Source organism: Pogona vitticeps, chromosome 2 (assembly GCF_051106095.1).
Source record: "Pogona vitticeps strain Pit_001003342236 chromosome 2, PviZW2.1, whole genome shotgun sequence".
Lineage (NCBI taxonomy): Eukaryota > Metazoa > Chordata > Lepidosauria > Squamata > Agamidae > Pogona > Pogona vitticeps.
The window spans coordinates 98,203,198-98,219,329 of NC_135784.1; the positions used below are offsets into that span (position 1 = coordinate 98,203,198).

The window sequence follows — 16,132 nt, forward strand, 5'->3', positions numbered from 1 at the left end:
GGGGCACCCCCTGCGCTCGTGCGCATGTACAAAAGAGCAAGAGTGTGCTTGTGTGGGTGTGTGCGCATGCATGAAGGCCAGGGCAGCACTCGGGGGCACTGGTGTGCATGTGAAGGGGTGGGAGAGCACTTCTGCAGGTGCACACACGCGCAAAGGGGCTGTGTGGGGGGAGTGCATGCAGGAGGGGAGTCTGTCTCCTTGGTCAGGCTCAGGCCACGAACTGGCACCGGGCCGGGGATTGGGAGGGCCTCTGCTATAGCATATTCATATGAAATTCCTTGATTTCAAATTGCAACATCAAAGAACAAGACCAAAGGAGTTTGGGTAGATCTTGCTTCCTAAATGTGTGCAGGAATTATATATCACCTCCATCTTACACATGTATGGTCCAGTCCTGTAAAGGCATTTCTATGCCTACAGATTTCAATGGCCTTTGGCCCATCTGACCACACAGGACTGTTATTTTGCACTGCATCTAAAATCAAGCAAAACCAAAATAAGATTTATATATTAGAAAGGGGAAAAAAAGCATCACTTACTAGCTACATCCAGTCTGGCGTGGCATGTTGCCACTCCTGCCTCATTGACTGCTGATACTGTATACCAACCAGCATCTTTTTTATTTACGTTGTGGATCAGCAAGCAAACCTTTCCAGAGGTATCATGAAACATGCTAGGAGGGGAGAAAAAAAATACTTTCGCATCTTGACTTGGTCGAAAAACAAAAACAAGATACACTGTATACTCGTAATCATTATTGGTAAGCACTGTCAGATGTTTCTAATGTGAAGATACATCTTCTGCTTTATTAACACTGCCTGCAGCTTTAAGGACACTGTGAAATCCAGTAGTAAGTCACAGCTACAGTGGGCCTGTCAAATCAGTATAACCTATGGAGGAATTGACCCACCAGATCACTGCTGATTCAGTGGTGCCAACTCTGGCTGCAACCTGCAACTTGATTTTTGCCTATTTATAGTATCAGGCCATGTAAGGAAGCTCTCACATTGCAGACTCCCTTTCCACTGTTCCAATAGTTTCTGATATTCTCCAAATCATAGTATAAATCAATCACCCTGAATGAACTGCATTGCTTTGACATACATTTTGAACCAAGAAACCTGGAGAAGTGGATGTAAACAATTTGTATTAACCCCACCCAGCTTTTCTTTATTGGGAACTCAAAGCACATTACAGAAGGGACTATCAGCTATCAACCACCGCTAGAGTCTCCCTCAAGTGTCACATTATAAAAAGACAGATAAAAGGCACTTCATGCCAGGCTTCCCTGGAAGAATGGAATTCCCACAAGAGAGAAGGCCGTAGTTGTCTAGCCATCCACCAACTAACAACTGGCAGGGAAACCTGAAACAGGAGCATGCTGACTAGGCCACTGGCAATGAGAGGGCATATGGGAGAAAGCACTCTTTATGTATAGTCCAATCCTTCCTTTTTTTTCTTATGAGAGCAGCCAGCAGATAAACCATTTCAGAAGAGTATTTATAACCTTAAACTTGGTCAACATAATTTGATCGCACCCCGATTCTTATAAAGCTGCGAGCATGTCCCTCAAAGAGATACCTACCTGATTCGGTCTGTATTGAACTGTACCATTTCATTATTTCTTTTCCAATAAATCTGGGGTGGAGGAATTGCAGACACTTGGCATTCAAGTCTGGCTGAATCCCCTTCATAGACTCTTGTGCTTTGAGGTTTAAAGATAAAAACTGGGGCTTTTCGATGTTCTCGGGCTTTTAATGAGGAAAAGGAGAGAGAAAAGTGAAAATTTTTTGAAAAGCAAGAACTGGGAAGAGGACATATATATAAACATGAGATCTAAAAGTGGAGGCAAATAAGAGTTAGAATTACTTGGGAAAGTATGAATAATATACATAATTTACTTTGTTTAGTTGCTTTATTTTGAACTCTTGAGGTGCTCCAACATACGGTCAGCATGGCCTTCCAGTTTACCTCATTATCAGTGACAGCGTATCCACTGTCACTGCATACTGGAGCTATAACCAATATTAGAGTGAAGAGAGACCCTTTTCAGGATAGGTGGAGAAAGTTTCCTTCAACACATGGATTTTGTAGCTAATAAAAGAGTTCTCTCACTTTATATGCAATCAGAAGTAATCACCTTGGGTGGCATTTGGCAATTCCATTCACAAACAGCTAGCTATATTCTCAGCATAAGAGCATGGAATTATTATTTAAATTTGACATCTACAACTAGAGAACGCTCTCCAGACTGCTCTTGCTAGAAAATAGACAAGGAAGGAATTATAACAGTAAAACACATCAGTTGAAAGGCAAAAACTAGTTTCCACAGAAAAAAGTCTATCATACCAATAACGTCTAGTTTTACTGTAAAGGAAGCTTCTCCAGCACGATTATAAGCCACACACTCCCAGGTTCCAGCATCATAAACTCGGACAACTTCAAAAATGAATGAGTGGAAGCCCTTTTCAGATACAATCATTTTATGAAATTCATCTGGGTGAACCAGTCTTCCATTTAAGTACCAAGCCACATCTGGAGCTGGTAATCCGCTGACCTGCAAGGGGAAGGAGAGCAGATGCTTAGGGGCAGCATCAGCACAAAAGTGGAACTATCACCTATGTAAACAAGAGCATGCATCTGTACGAACATTTTATAGTCTTTGTTACTTTCTTTATTATGTTCGCCCTGCCTTGCAACAACTTTGGGAAATGGATCAAGCCAAGAGATGATAATTAAACCAAATCCACCCAGGTTAACTGCATTGTGACTGAATCTGAACCTGGATTGTCCCTCCCTAAATCCAATACACCTTGTTCTAGCATAAAGTCCCTGGGAGTAGCATTCTAAGGAAAAAGAATGACAGCTTTTGGGATCTGGTTTTTGTACTTCTATCCACCGTGTTGTGACACCAGTACAAGTCGCTTCTCCTTATCTGTTCAACTTTCAGATGACTGTGATTAGAACAAGAGGTGAAATTGCAGTCTCCTGCATGCCTGAATTGCAAATCAGTCCAGCAGAGGCAGCCACATGGACTAACACTGCAAAAGCTTGTACTGAATGACACCAAGAAACAGAACATCTAAACCTGTATATTTCTGACAATACATACATGATCAAACATAATCTGTACCCTATGCTGGAAGGCTGTTTCACAAGAAAAAAAAAGCTGACAAAAGTCAAACAATCATTTTGGTTAGCCTTATAAACAAACAAACAAAATGGTATTTCAACTTGGAAGAGGATATCGACTTAGAGAGATTTGCTCTATATCTTTCTGCACCTTGCCCCCATATACAATAAATACAGTAGGACCCCCATATCCTCTGGATAGTCGTTCCAACCCCCCCAAGGATAGTGATATATATACTGTATATAGGACAGTAAAAGGGAAAAAAACAGGAAAAATATTCACATGCATTACCAGAACTGGCCACTAGCTGGAGCCAGAGACCACGCTATGTATTCTTCACTAACAAGTATTCATAGCACAGTCCCTGGCTCCTTCTAGTGGCCGGTTCTGGTAATAAATGTGGAAATATTTTTGTTGCTTTTTTCTTTTTTATATTTTTTAATATTTTCAGACCGTGGATAAGTGAATCAGTGGATACTGATCCTGTGCATGGTCCTATTGTAAATTACTTGTACACCTGTAAAATTGCCTGTAAATATTCCCAAGGAAGTGGTTGTATTAACTTGTTACAACAAAACCAGCAAAGATTCTTATGGCATCTTAAAGGCTAAGGCATTTAATTTGGCATAAGCCTTCATGGTCAGGAAAAGAGCTAAGTGCCTGCTGTCTGGCCTATGAAAATAAGAGCAGAGTGCTAAATGGAAGTGATTTTCTGATTTGAGCAAAGTATAATTTATGCACAGTAACAGTAATGGCTTTATAACTTAAATTTGACCAATTTGGTGTTACAACACTTACGTTTAAAAATAAAATCCCAGGAAGAAAAAAAAAACACAAGGTAAGGATCACTTTGTTTTCACAGAGAGCTGTTCTATGAAAACACAGAATATATTGAAATGATGCAAGTGTCATTATCCCTGTGAAAGGAATTGTGTGACACAAAACTAGGTCAGAAGGGATGCTGACAGATCTATTAGTATAACGCTCAGCAGGCAGCAAATGCTTTCAGACCTTTTTGCTCATCAGGCAATTTTGTTGGCATACGCGGAAGGCAACAAAAAAGGGGGGAAGGTCACAAAAACATTGAACTGTATTGAAGATCACAACAAAATTGCAAATGACAAAAAGCACTGAGTCTCTAGAAAATATAGGGCTCCAAATTTTATAATTATTATACAGTACATTGAGAGAAAGAGAGAGAGAGAGGATGCTTATAGCAATGGATGAGCAAATGGTAGTGAAAAGCCTGTCACCCGTATTCTAAATCTTCCTTACTGGAGTTTCGTAACTAACTTATGGACTATGTTATCAAAAGATGCGGCGATGACCTGAAGCTTAAATGGCTTTAAAGGGAGATTAGCCAGATTCATGGAGGATATAGGTAATCTGATTTTCTAAATCCACAGTTGGGCAATATCTTTATTAGTGTTGAAAAACATATTGCAAAGCTTGGACACTTTTGTGGTATTTTGGTTGGTCTTAATAAAATTATTATCCCACTCAATTTTGTGGTTCTTTTCCTTCCAAGAAATAGCATTGCTCTTTGTTTTTTAATTGATTTTCTAGTTATCAGATACTTGGGACAGGCTGTCATCTAATAGCCTATTTGTGAACTTTTAGAGGTCATTTGACCAGCCACTGAGGTCTTGACTATAGATACTGTTGTCTGATTCAGAAAACTATTTCTTACAAACACTTTCATGGTTAAATGTGCTGGAAAGCCTTGAGGAAAGCCTTGAAATGACATACTGTTACCTTGAAATCAATCCTGCAGAATCGTCCTTCTTCAACTGTTATGTCTTCAGGTACTTGCACAAAGCGTGGTTGAAAAAACTTCTCCTGGATTGACGCTTGCTCACTCCTCTCCCCTCTTGAAGTTGGCCTGCTCCTACAAGGGCACATTTAGAAGGGCAATGAGACATTTCTATATAACGTCTCTCCTGTACCACCGCCTCTCACAGACCACAAGCACATTAAGCCTACATCAATACTCTGTCTCTAAACTTGGATCATTATAGAAGCAAAGCGTCTGGGCCTGCTTTGAATGTAACTCTCGAATATTTCACACAGGGGAACTCCTATTGGTATCTTCACAGAATTTGACAAAGCCTTAGTTTTCGGTTAAAGCCAGACTTAATTGTGTGGATTACAATACTGTATGACTTTTTCAAAAAGCTCCACATCCCAGAATCAACTGCATCGGTCTTGAAATGTGTGCTTTCGGCTGCAGTCCTCCTTACCTGAGACTAAGCCATGGTGAATGCAGTGAGTAGCAACATACAGAACTATGCTAATAAATGTGACACTGCAATGATTAGACTGCGAGTATTTTGCCAGCCACCTTTAAATATGTTAGAATGCTATCCAGCGTTCTGCCTGGTACACAGGATGAAACCCTGGTCACAATCCATTTTGTCCATTTGTATCAAATACCATCAGACCACAGGGAAGCTGCTGGGCAGCTAAACCTGTGCATATCACGTACCTTACTTGTGCTGTTGGCACTTGCAGCCGCGTGCTTTCCAAATTCTGCTGCTGAGAATGCCAAAGAGAGAAAGGTTACCGCTACTTTATGGTGACAGACAGTTGTGACATAGTCAGAGCTGAAACAAATGCACTGCAAAATCTGGAAAAGCAAACGCCTGACTTATCATAAATACTTTCTATTATAGAATATATATATATTAAAAAGTCACCTCCTATTAATTGTACGGTTCTTTGTGTAAGTCCAAAGGATGTTGCCAAATATGTACGCTTTGTTAGAGGAGAGGGTATTATTCCCCATAAAGATCTGAAATAGGATCTAGGGACACACTGTCCTTCAGTCGAGCAGGAATAGAAGTCAAGTCACTTTAATGCTGCACTGGCAACTGCGTGCTGACAAAAGGGTGGTCAATGGCAGTCAACACATCTTAAGCTGGAAAATATTTTCCTTGTTAGATCACAGGGTTACATCCAGCTACATTTTCTAACAGCATTTTTATTAAATCAAGCAGGCTTTATGAGCACCTGGGATTTGTTTGTTTGTTTACCCTAACTAACAAGACCGATTTTAGCATTTTGAAGAACAGATGGAATTGAATTTGATGCAAGTTGTAATTCAGGCACAGTGATAGTCCTATCATTTTAGCAATGAGGTCAGTTAAATATAGGAAGTGCAGCATGGGCACTTCTAGGTATTCGTGGATATAAACTGTGTACTATATAAGCTCTGTGCCACATCTGCTCAGTACATTTTGGAGTACTGGTTTTACAGCCTGATGGCACACCAGAGATTGTGATATTTTTTGTTAGCTAAGGGGAAAACCCCTGTAAATCCAGTGGCTCAATGGAGACTGAAAGAACTTTCTAGACTAGTGTACATACTAAACAGTGTGTAGTGTACATACATACATACATACATACATACATACATACATACATACATACATACATACATACATACATACATACATACGTTCAAATGTGGTTTTTCAGCTGTGACCACATAACTGGACCAGACCCTTGCCCCCTGGCCATCAGTAGTTTTCCAATTATAGATCCATCTATTTTCTCTATGCAAATCAGTGGAGCAGATACTGCTTGTGGTGCCACACTTCCCCCACCTTGGTCAGATCCCAGTATCCTAACAACAGGGGAACTGTGACACACAGATGTTTCTTACTTGCATGGGGCAGATCTGCAATAAGGAAAACTATCCATATAGGTGTGCTATGCTTAGACCCCTACAAACAATCTGTTGCCCCCTTCATCAGTATTCTGTATCATGTGTTCTGCACCATCCTCACAACTTCATGCAAGGCTGACTGTACCATTAGACAGAACAAGAAAAGTATTCCAAGCAGCAAATGTGGGTGTGTGGAGTGGCCTGATGTTAGAAGATAAGCGTTACATATATTGTGTGGCCTGTCCTGAACTGTCTAAGCAATCCTGCTGCCCAGTACAGTGGTATTTTGGTAGGGTAATGTCATTATTTAAAACACTATCAGAGATATAGAACTGAAATAGTTTGTATTCCTTCAGTAACACTGAAAAAGACAGTCCATCCAATATATTTGAATTATTCCCTAATTGAGCCAGATGTTCAGAACCACAGATTTGTCATGTGGTCATTTGGGGCCACAACATATGATGTCTTTTATGGAGAACTGGGAGCGCTCAAACTCAAGGGCAGTGAGGACAGCAGCCTCCTTCTTACAGTACTGTGGCGGCATAAAGAAAATGAAACTGAGAAAAGGTCCTGCCTCATCTATACCTCTGCCTCAAGTGAAATGGTGTCTGGGCTCCCTATCTGTAGAGTGCTGTTTGTTATACAGTGGGGTCTTGACTTAAGAATGGCTCGAGTTAAGAACATTTTGACTTAAGAACCACTCTCATAGGAAAATATTGACTTGACTTACATACTTAGATTTGAGTTAAGAACTGAAAAAAACCCACATGGGAGGCAGGGAAGGTGCAAAATGTGAACTTTCAGTTAACTGTTGGCTAGTGAAAAGGGTGCCTGTCTGCTTCCTCACTCCTCCCAGCGTTTAGAGAGTGGATTGGGAGACAGTCTTCGGACTGCCTGGTACTGTCCTGCCTGGACTGTATTTTCCCTGCCTTCCCTGAACCTTTCTTGACCTAAGAAAAAAAGAAACAAAATATCCCCTCTAGTGGTCGAAGGCGGAATAGCAGCTTCCCATTAATTTCTATGGACGGAAAAGAGCAGATACGGATCAAATGGTTTTCAATGCATTCCTATGGGAAATGCAGATTTGATCTGAGAACTTTTTGACTTGAGAACCGCCTTCCAATATGGATTAAGTTCTCAAGTCAAGACCCCACTGTACCAAGAATGCAATGTTTAAAAACCTGTTAGGTCAGTATCTTTAAGAATAATTCTGATTACTCTCCATAAAAATTCCCAAGCTTCATCCATTTTTGGCAAATGTGAAGAATTCTGCATTGAGGGATTTAAAAAACCTAAAATATAACTTACTTGTGTGTCTTGTGTATTTTCTTCACTCTGTGGTTGAAACACAGATGCAGCACTTTCTGGTCCAAGTAACCGGCGAGCCATTCTCTCCTCGTAGCTTAAACGCTAAATGTAAGGAAGAGGGAAGGAGAAAATTAATTAGAAAAAAATTAGCGCTAGTTGGCATTTCATTGCCATTCAGCAATCCACAGCCACCAGAGAAGAACACATATATGGGAGTTATTATTTTCTAGTAAAACATATACAAGCAATATTTTTGATCAGTGCCATCTTTGGCTGTAAATATAACAGCCTTTATTGCTGAGATTTTCCACTGCTACAGCAAAATATTTCAGAAGGTGAACAAAGAACTAATATGGTGAACACACACATCTGTCTTGACAGAGTCATGGTGTAATTCAATTTTCTCCTCTCTTTGCAATGTTATCACAGGTATACATACCAGAAAAATGGAATGGTGGATCAGAATCTGCCACTGTCTTGCTATTACCCTTCTGAAGTGGCCTTTCCAATATAGGAAATATACGAACATTTACCAATTAATCTACTGCCATTCGTTTTTTAAAATAAAGTATTAATATTCAAAAATGCTCCAGAATGAATGGACTATTAAAGCGGGTTTTGTTTTTTATAACAATAAAATAAAATAAAAATAATTGTGGTAACCTTCTAGATGAGAGAGATTTATTTCAGTGTGAACTTCATGGATCACAATCCACTTCCTCAGACACAGCGGACAGTAATGCACAAAGGTTCACACTAGAATAAACCTGCTAACCTTTAAGGTGCCACAAATATTTTGCTTGCTTGGTCACATCAAAGGTGTGTGGAGTCCATAATCAGATTCTGGCTGTAGTTCAGCCTTTGGAAATGAAAGGTCTTGAAGGCTACCAGGGTGGGATTACTTCAGGATTGCCTTCACTGCTGTAATAATACGACCATCTTCACCCAATCTTTTCTGTGGGTCAGAAAAAAAATTAAGACTACCTGAACAGCAATGTTCACTTGGTTTCTGTCAAAGAGGGCAGATGAAAGAAAAGAGGTACAAAGAGCTTTAGCTAGACATGCTAAGGATCAGACATGGAGCCCCCAGCACTCAAAACACCTGCTCTATCCAGAGTGGGGAAGGTTACTTCTCTGAAACACAGGTGTATACTTGGAGTGTAATCCAATTTTCTCTCCATCTCCATCACTGAGCCATAGCCCCGCTCATAATATCCCTGTATTATCTGTAGCTACATGGTCCCTGGCATAGTCCAACATATTTGGAATGGGACCCTGATGACACAGTACACTGACCCCTCTCACATCCCTGCCTCCTAGATTATTTCTAAAGGCATCAGCATCAACTCTTCATTAAAAGATAGTACCCACAGGATTACACCTGTGCAGTAACTACTGATGACTCAAGATACACTTTCAACCCAACTAGCCAATATTGGCAGTGCTGAACAGATCAGGATGCCAGGGGTCAGTGGAATTATCCCAATTCCCAAAGAAGTAAATATGCTCCTAGATTAATACAGAGGAAGAATAAGCTAAATTTGCACTGAATAGCTTAAGGAGACATGTTAACATATACGTGATCACATACCACCCCACCCTCATTTCAGAGATAAGCCTTAGCTTGCAAAATCACTTTAAGAAGTGCAACCTGTAAGTGAAACACCCAGAACAATTTAAGTTAACTACCATTGTGCTTGTTTTTCTCTGCCAGATATAGTCTGCATACAATATGTATCTCCTTACTTGATTCCCGTTATGGAGAAGGTTATCTTTGCATTTGAGTTTCCTCTCCAAATCTTGAATGAGGGCGTCTTTCGTTCCTTGTATCTCTCTGTCTGACGTCTTCTGCACTTGTTTGGGGCTGCTGGTTTGCTTCTTGTACATGGGCTTTGAATAACTGTTAATTTAAGGGAAAGAAGGAAGTTATCTGGAGTAGGAACAGAACCAGAGACAACTCAGTTAGAAATGTGTGCTGCTGCCCAGCTGATGTACGAGAAGGATATCATCAGTGCTATCTGTAAGATCTTGTATGTGGTTCATTTATTGCTATGGAATGTAGGGGGAAATAATTAAGGCTTGGGAAAAGAGAAGTATCAACTGTGAAAAATAAATCTCTTACTGGTTCATTTGTAGTTTTAAACATGTCCCTCCACCAGCTAAAGATACTGTAACCCATAGGGATTATTGGTTCAGCCCAGTGGGCAGGGAAATCTATCAATCTATCTAGCTCACATCTTTACTATGTTCATAAAAAGAATACATAGCCCCAGTGAACTCAGAAAGTAGTGAACTGCCTCGACTAAACTGGTGCTTATATTTCATAGATTATGTCCCCTGCCTCATCTCTTTACTTTCTAAGAGTATGGACAATTCTTCAAGCAAAGAGGAGGGCTCAACACAGGCATTCATGCACAACATGTCTTGTGAGCAGCAAAAGCATAGTCAAAAAAGGAAAATCCGTCAGTCTTAAAAATGAAGAGACAAATAATTTATAGGGCAGAAGAATGCCTTATTGGCTGTAGGGTGGGTAAAAGCAAGCTGATAAGGCTAATCTTCTGCCTCAACCACAACCCTGTTAGTACAGGCCAGTCAGGGTAGAAAGTGGGGTTATGTGGCAGTTCATGCCTCCTCCGTGTTTGTCTGGGAAAGCATTCCCCCCCCCCCACTTCTTATAAGTTACATATAGGCTGGAAGAGAGGGCTGACAGTTTGCATGGTACCATAGATAAGGGACCTGGATTGGGACAATTCATCAATTCATCTTTGTGCACAATATGACATGAATATGTATTTTTATTGTGGGATGACAAGAAGAATCCATTTCTTGTTTGCCATATCTGCCAATCTACCACTGCGTCTTCCATATGTTACTGCCCAACTCCTTATACATATCTACTGGCAGTGAAGCCTCATTAATTGCCATGGAACTTAATTCCAGATGAATGCATTCCGGGTCGCAGCCCCAGTCTTCTGGGTGGATTAGGATTTCCTGCCTCAAGAGATGATGATGTGCCTGAATGTTTGTAATGAAAAGCACTGGGTTATAAGATACTTAACAATACATTGCATTCCTTTAATGTAATGTTGTGCTTATCTCAGGAATGTGTGACAGAATTAACAGAATTACAAATGGCATGGAGGTTTCCAGGCTTATTTTCTAACACCTATGCTTCAGTCTCACTATTATTAGAAAACATGCCTCCTGCTGTTGTTCCTTTCTGCCCATCAGGTATTATGCAAAACACGGATGATACTTCTTTTCACTGCTGACCCGAAAAGGAAGTTTTGGGGGAGACAGAGAAGTGTTACATTTTTGTGCTTTGCAAAACAGCGGAGAGTTGTCCTTTGTTCAGGAAACACGTACTTACTATAATTCTTGCCAAGTTTATGTTTCAGGAACATTGGCTTCCCTTAAACATTTAAATTATTTTATGAGGCAGGAAAAGCCTCCTCTCCCCCCACCTTACTAAATGATCTCCACTGTACCTTTTCTCATTTTGAAGCAATAAAGCAATATACTGAGGAGGAGTGTTTAGCTTCCATTGAAATCACCAGATATTTTCCACTTAGGGCTAAGTCGTACCCTCAGTCGTTTCCCTGTCAGTTGCACAGAGTCTGATCATACACAACGGACAACAGGAAATCCCTTTTCACAACCTTCTTCGAACCTAGTGCTTTCCAAGTGTCCTGGACTAAGCACCCATCATTCCCAGCAGATACAGTGCTGGCAGGAAGTAATGATAGGCATGATAATCAAGCACATTAAGAGAGCATCTGATTAGGGGAAAGTGCTCTATGGAGAAGAATCATGGAGAAGAAATATTAAATACACTCACTTAGGAATAAGCCCCACAGAATCCAGTGGGACTTAATAGTATTAAGTAACAAGGTAGTGCTAAGGATGTTTACATATAAGTAAATATCCTAACACATAAGACTTACTACAGGTCTTTTTAGGATTGCTGCTATATTCCTCCGGGAGGTAGTCCTACTAAAGCCTATGGATGGAAGCTTAGCTCACATTGCAGATCAGTTTTAACCCTTTCATTCCCCAGGACAGAAACATGCATTCCAAAAGCTATGAAGATACAAAGGACATCTACTGTGTGAAGACAGAACCATCAATCTTTTCCTTAAAAACTCCTAACAGACAGGACTTTTGCCATAGCTTCCTAGATGATCTGTTTTATGGGAAAATGTACACATGTTTTTGTTTTTAAATGTTGCCAAGATCATTCACATTTGTACATCTGGGACCTGGCTTGAGTAGTGCAAAGAATTTGCGTATTTTTCTTTGTCTTGCTTTTGTTCCTGTTACCTTGCAGAAAGGCCCCATCTTTTACCATTTGTAAAACAAAATAGACTTTTGCCAAGTGAAAGAAACATGTCATAGTGAAGGGAACTCAAGAGCTTCTCTGCTCTGCTCCCCCTCTTCATCCTTGCCTCTGCATGCCATACTTAATGCAGAGTACAACATACCCATAAAACAGGGGGCCCGACATGAATAAAGAACACAGAGTTTCAAGAGCAATACATACACACAGTTCAAAGCAAGGGAAAGAACATACTCACTTTGACTCCACTGAGGATGGCCCTTGGCTATTATAATCAAAGTGGGAGGGCAAGACGGAGCAAAGGAATGCTGCAGGGGACTGGTTATGCATGGATGAAGTCCTCTGCCCAGATGAGGAGCTAGCAGGAGACTGTGCAGATGCAGGTGTTACGGGAAAGGAAGCGCTATATGAAGGCGAGGAGAGTGAGATTGGCGAGCTCAGCGATGAGGAGGAAGAAAACTTCTTCTCATTAGGGTTACAAGGCTGGATTAGAATGGAAGACTGCTTGGTCTGCCTGCTCGGAAGGGTAGCAGTAGAGTTTTCTGGTCCAGGAGGCTGTGGTTTCCCTTGATATGTATTCTGAGACTGGATAAAGTGTTTTGGACGCTCGTAATTAAACATGCTTGGCTGATACATGGAGGACACAGATGGGAGATTACTGACACTCATGGGAAAGCTTTGAAAATTGTCCTGGGTTTTAGAAGGTGAAAACGGGTTTTGAGCTGTTGGCTCGAAAGAATGAGACGATAAATTTTGTGGCCTTTCTTGGCTGGGTTCCTGGGTGGAACAGAACCCCTGCCTCTGCAAAGAGTGGCTGTCTTGGTGATGATAATCCCTTTAGGAAAACAATACAAATAAAATAAATGATAAGCTACAATGACTGGAAACGATCACGTAGATTCATCAAACAGGAAGGGAACCAATGGACAAACGAAGTCAAAGACAGGCTTGTCCTGTACTAAAAAATACAAGGTATTCCTGCAAACCACCAAATTCAGTGATTCTCAAACTGGGGTCTCCAGATGTTCTTGGACTGCAGTTCCCAGAAGCCTTCACCAATTGCTATGCTGGCCAGGATTTCTGGGAGTTGAAGTCCGGGAACATCTGGGGACCCCAGTTTGAGAACCACTGAATTTGGTGGTTTGCAGGAATACTGTGTATTTTTGAGTACAGGACAAGCCACCAAGTCCTAACTGATCTTTCTTCCACAATAGATCTTTATTTGATATGATTCCTCTTCCCCTTGAGCACAAAATGCTCATTCATATTTACCTATGCATCAGCAAAGCACCTAACCCACTCGAGGATCTTGCCCACTGAAAGTAACAAATATGAGCCTACTTTTATTGAATGACCATAATTAACACATAAAGATACTACCGAGTACTCAGCATACAATAGTTGACTACTAGAGACTCTGAACACCATGTAAACCCTCAGTTTCTGCAAAGGGCTCTGTTGCATGTACAGCATGGAGAAAACTAGTAACAACTGTTGTGCCATCTAGCTTTTCCACACAGGCATCTCAAGTTGTGTGGAACTAAAAAGAACAGATGGAAAGGAACTCACTGTCATTCCCCTTCATGACAAGGTAAGTCCATATCTTCTGTGGGCCAGAAAGGAGCACTTAAATTTTTAGCATTAGCCTCTCAGCAAGAAGTCTATAACTATACTAAAGTGTACAAAATGTTCCAATGCTCCTCACTTAAAGGCCAAAAGGTAGACCAAAATCTGTTACAGCTGTAGGTTACAATTAGCAGTAGATTAGGACAAATATCTGACTCTGTTTTTTTTTAAACAATAACCTACACACACATGCACAACACAGCCTATTGTTAAAAAGTAGAGAGTCAGATATACTGTATAGGCTATTGTTAAATAACCAGGAGTCAGATATCCCTTCTGATTTACTGCAAATTATAACTCAGAGTAAGTCAGCACATCTCTCACATAAATTTAACATAATACATGGATCCTCCATGACACATATTTTTCCAGACCAACTAAAACCTTTTCCAACAGTAAATACAAGATGCAACCAGAAAAAGTATATTTCTGACTCATTGAACTAAATAGGATGCCACTAATTTGCTTTTTCTCTGGATTGTGCAGAAACCTGCAAGATGTGTGTGAGGAGGAGGAGGGAACAAGATATGTGTGTCACTCACACACTTAAGCAAACTAATTTAAAATAGCTGTCTGAAACTCAGTCTTCTTGGGACACACATTTAGCTGCTTAGAGTCCAGTGTCCTGAACAATTTCTATAGTATCATGGGACATCCATGAGCAACCATGCAGAAGCATGGTTAAAATGAAATCACAGTTTTGGGTAATCTATAAAAATAAAACTTTATGTGGGCAATTAGGTTCACACAATTTAATAGGTTGTCCACAAGCTAGGAGCTCACATGGATAAATGTTATGAGAACTGTTTCACAGCAATATAATTAGCAGCAAGTTTCCACACCTGTGACAAGTCTTTTCCCAGCCCCTCTTATCACAGACTTACTGCTGATCCTCATCCATGAATGGACTCACAGGTGCAAGCTCAGGGATAAGCAATTTTTCAAGGGCAAAAAACCCCTGTACAAGTCAGCCTGTATGATCTGTTACAAATTATTAACTCAGTTTTATTTAAAATCTGAGCAAAAATTGAGGAAGGCAGCTATGGTAACTTCTTACCATGGTTGGAAAAATCTACCTGACCTTATTTTATTTATTTATTTTATTTGTATCCCGCCTATCTGGTCAATCGAGGACCACTCTAGGCGGCTAACAAACTTCATATGCAGCAAAAAGCCTAGCTTGCTTTTTCTTTCTTTAGGGTTAGGGACAGGAGGCAGCAAGACTGAATAGATAGACGAGTGGCCCCTGGATGGGGAGCTTAACCCTTTCCCCACCAGACGGCTGCCCATTCAGAATCTCTCCCGCCAGCTGCTCTCCCCCTGCAGGGCTCCAAATCAGCTGTTTGGCTGCTATATATATGCAAGTACAGTACAGTACGTTGTCTTCCTTTCTTAGGCGAACCTAAAGTAGGTTCCATGAGGTCATACATTCCCCACAGAGATCGAATTGTTAGAAGGGCTTCATAGAATGAAACTTAAGCGTTTTGTCTTCTTTTGACATTTCTCAGCAATTGCAGATTATTGCCAGGATCCTCTTACCTAGTCGTGAAACAAAATCTAGTTCTTCTCTCAATCTGACAGAACGCATTCCACAGAAGTAACACTAAACTCAGGCTGAACGCTGTTAAACCCCAGGCCACCAAGCACCTCCACGTGAAACGCGTTCCCACACTCCACTAAATTGACTTGCATAACTGAATTCCTAGTCTTAATTAGTTTGCTAACGATTCACTCATCCTTAACCGGCCACGAGAAACGGGCGTAAAAACAGAACTAAACTTTCCTTGTTGCCGCTCGTCTCCCTGCACCAGGCATTCGATGCTAGAGGCGCGATCCTGAACACCTTCACTCCGAAATCAAATCCCGCCGGGTTCAGTGGGTCCTCCCTGGAACTGCCCGCCGCCTTTTAAGAAATCAGGACCCAGTTCTGCTACCAATGCCAGCGAGCCCGCCTTTCCCCACCGCAGCAAAAAACTTTTACACAGTTACTTCTGATCCAGGCAAGGGAGGCACACCGGGGGGGCGAAACCAGGCGCGAGGGGACGGCACAAAGGCGACC

At 41.0% G+C, this 16,132-nt stretch overlaps 1 protein-coding gene across 9 annotated transcripts in view; it reads right to left on the reverse strand.

Annotated features, from left to right (window-relative positions):
- The window catches only part of MYOT (myotilin), a 55,839-nt gene that overhangs the window by 711 nt on the left and 38,996 nt on the right, over positions 1-16,132 (reverse strand). For 4 of the 9 annotated variants that reach the window (XM_072990118.2, XM_072990117.2, XM_020782690.3 and 1 more), the window contains 7 exons: positions 9,858-10,011; positions 8,112-8,213; positions 5,619-5,668; positions 4,889-5,021; positions 2,350-2,557; positions 1,586-1,751; positions 540-673 (listed from right to left, as the gene is read on the reverse strand). In XM_072990118.2, coding sequence (XP_072846219.2) covers positions 540-673; positions 1,586-1,751; positions 2,350-2,557; positions 4,889-5,021; positions 5,619-5,668; positions 8,112-8,213; positions 9,858-10,011 — 947 coding nt within the window. Of the gene's footprint in view, positions 1-539; positions 674-1,585; positions 1,752-2,349; positions 2,558-4,888; positions 5,022-5,618; positions 5,669-8,111; positions 8,214-9,857; positions 10,012-12,685; positions 13,283-15,612; positions 16,020-16,132 lie in introns of those variants that run through there. The other 5 variants (XM_078385695.1, XM_020782687.3, XM_020782686.3 and 2 more) reach the window with 4 other exon arrangements.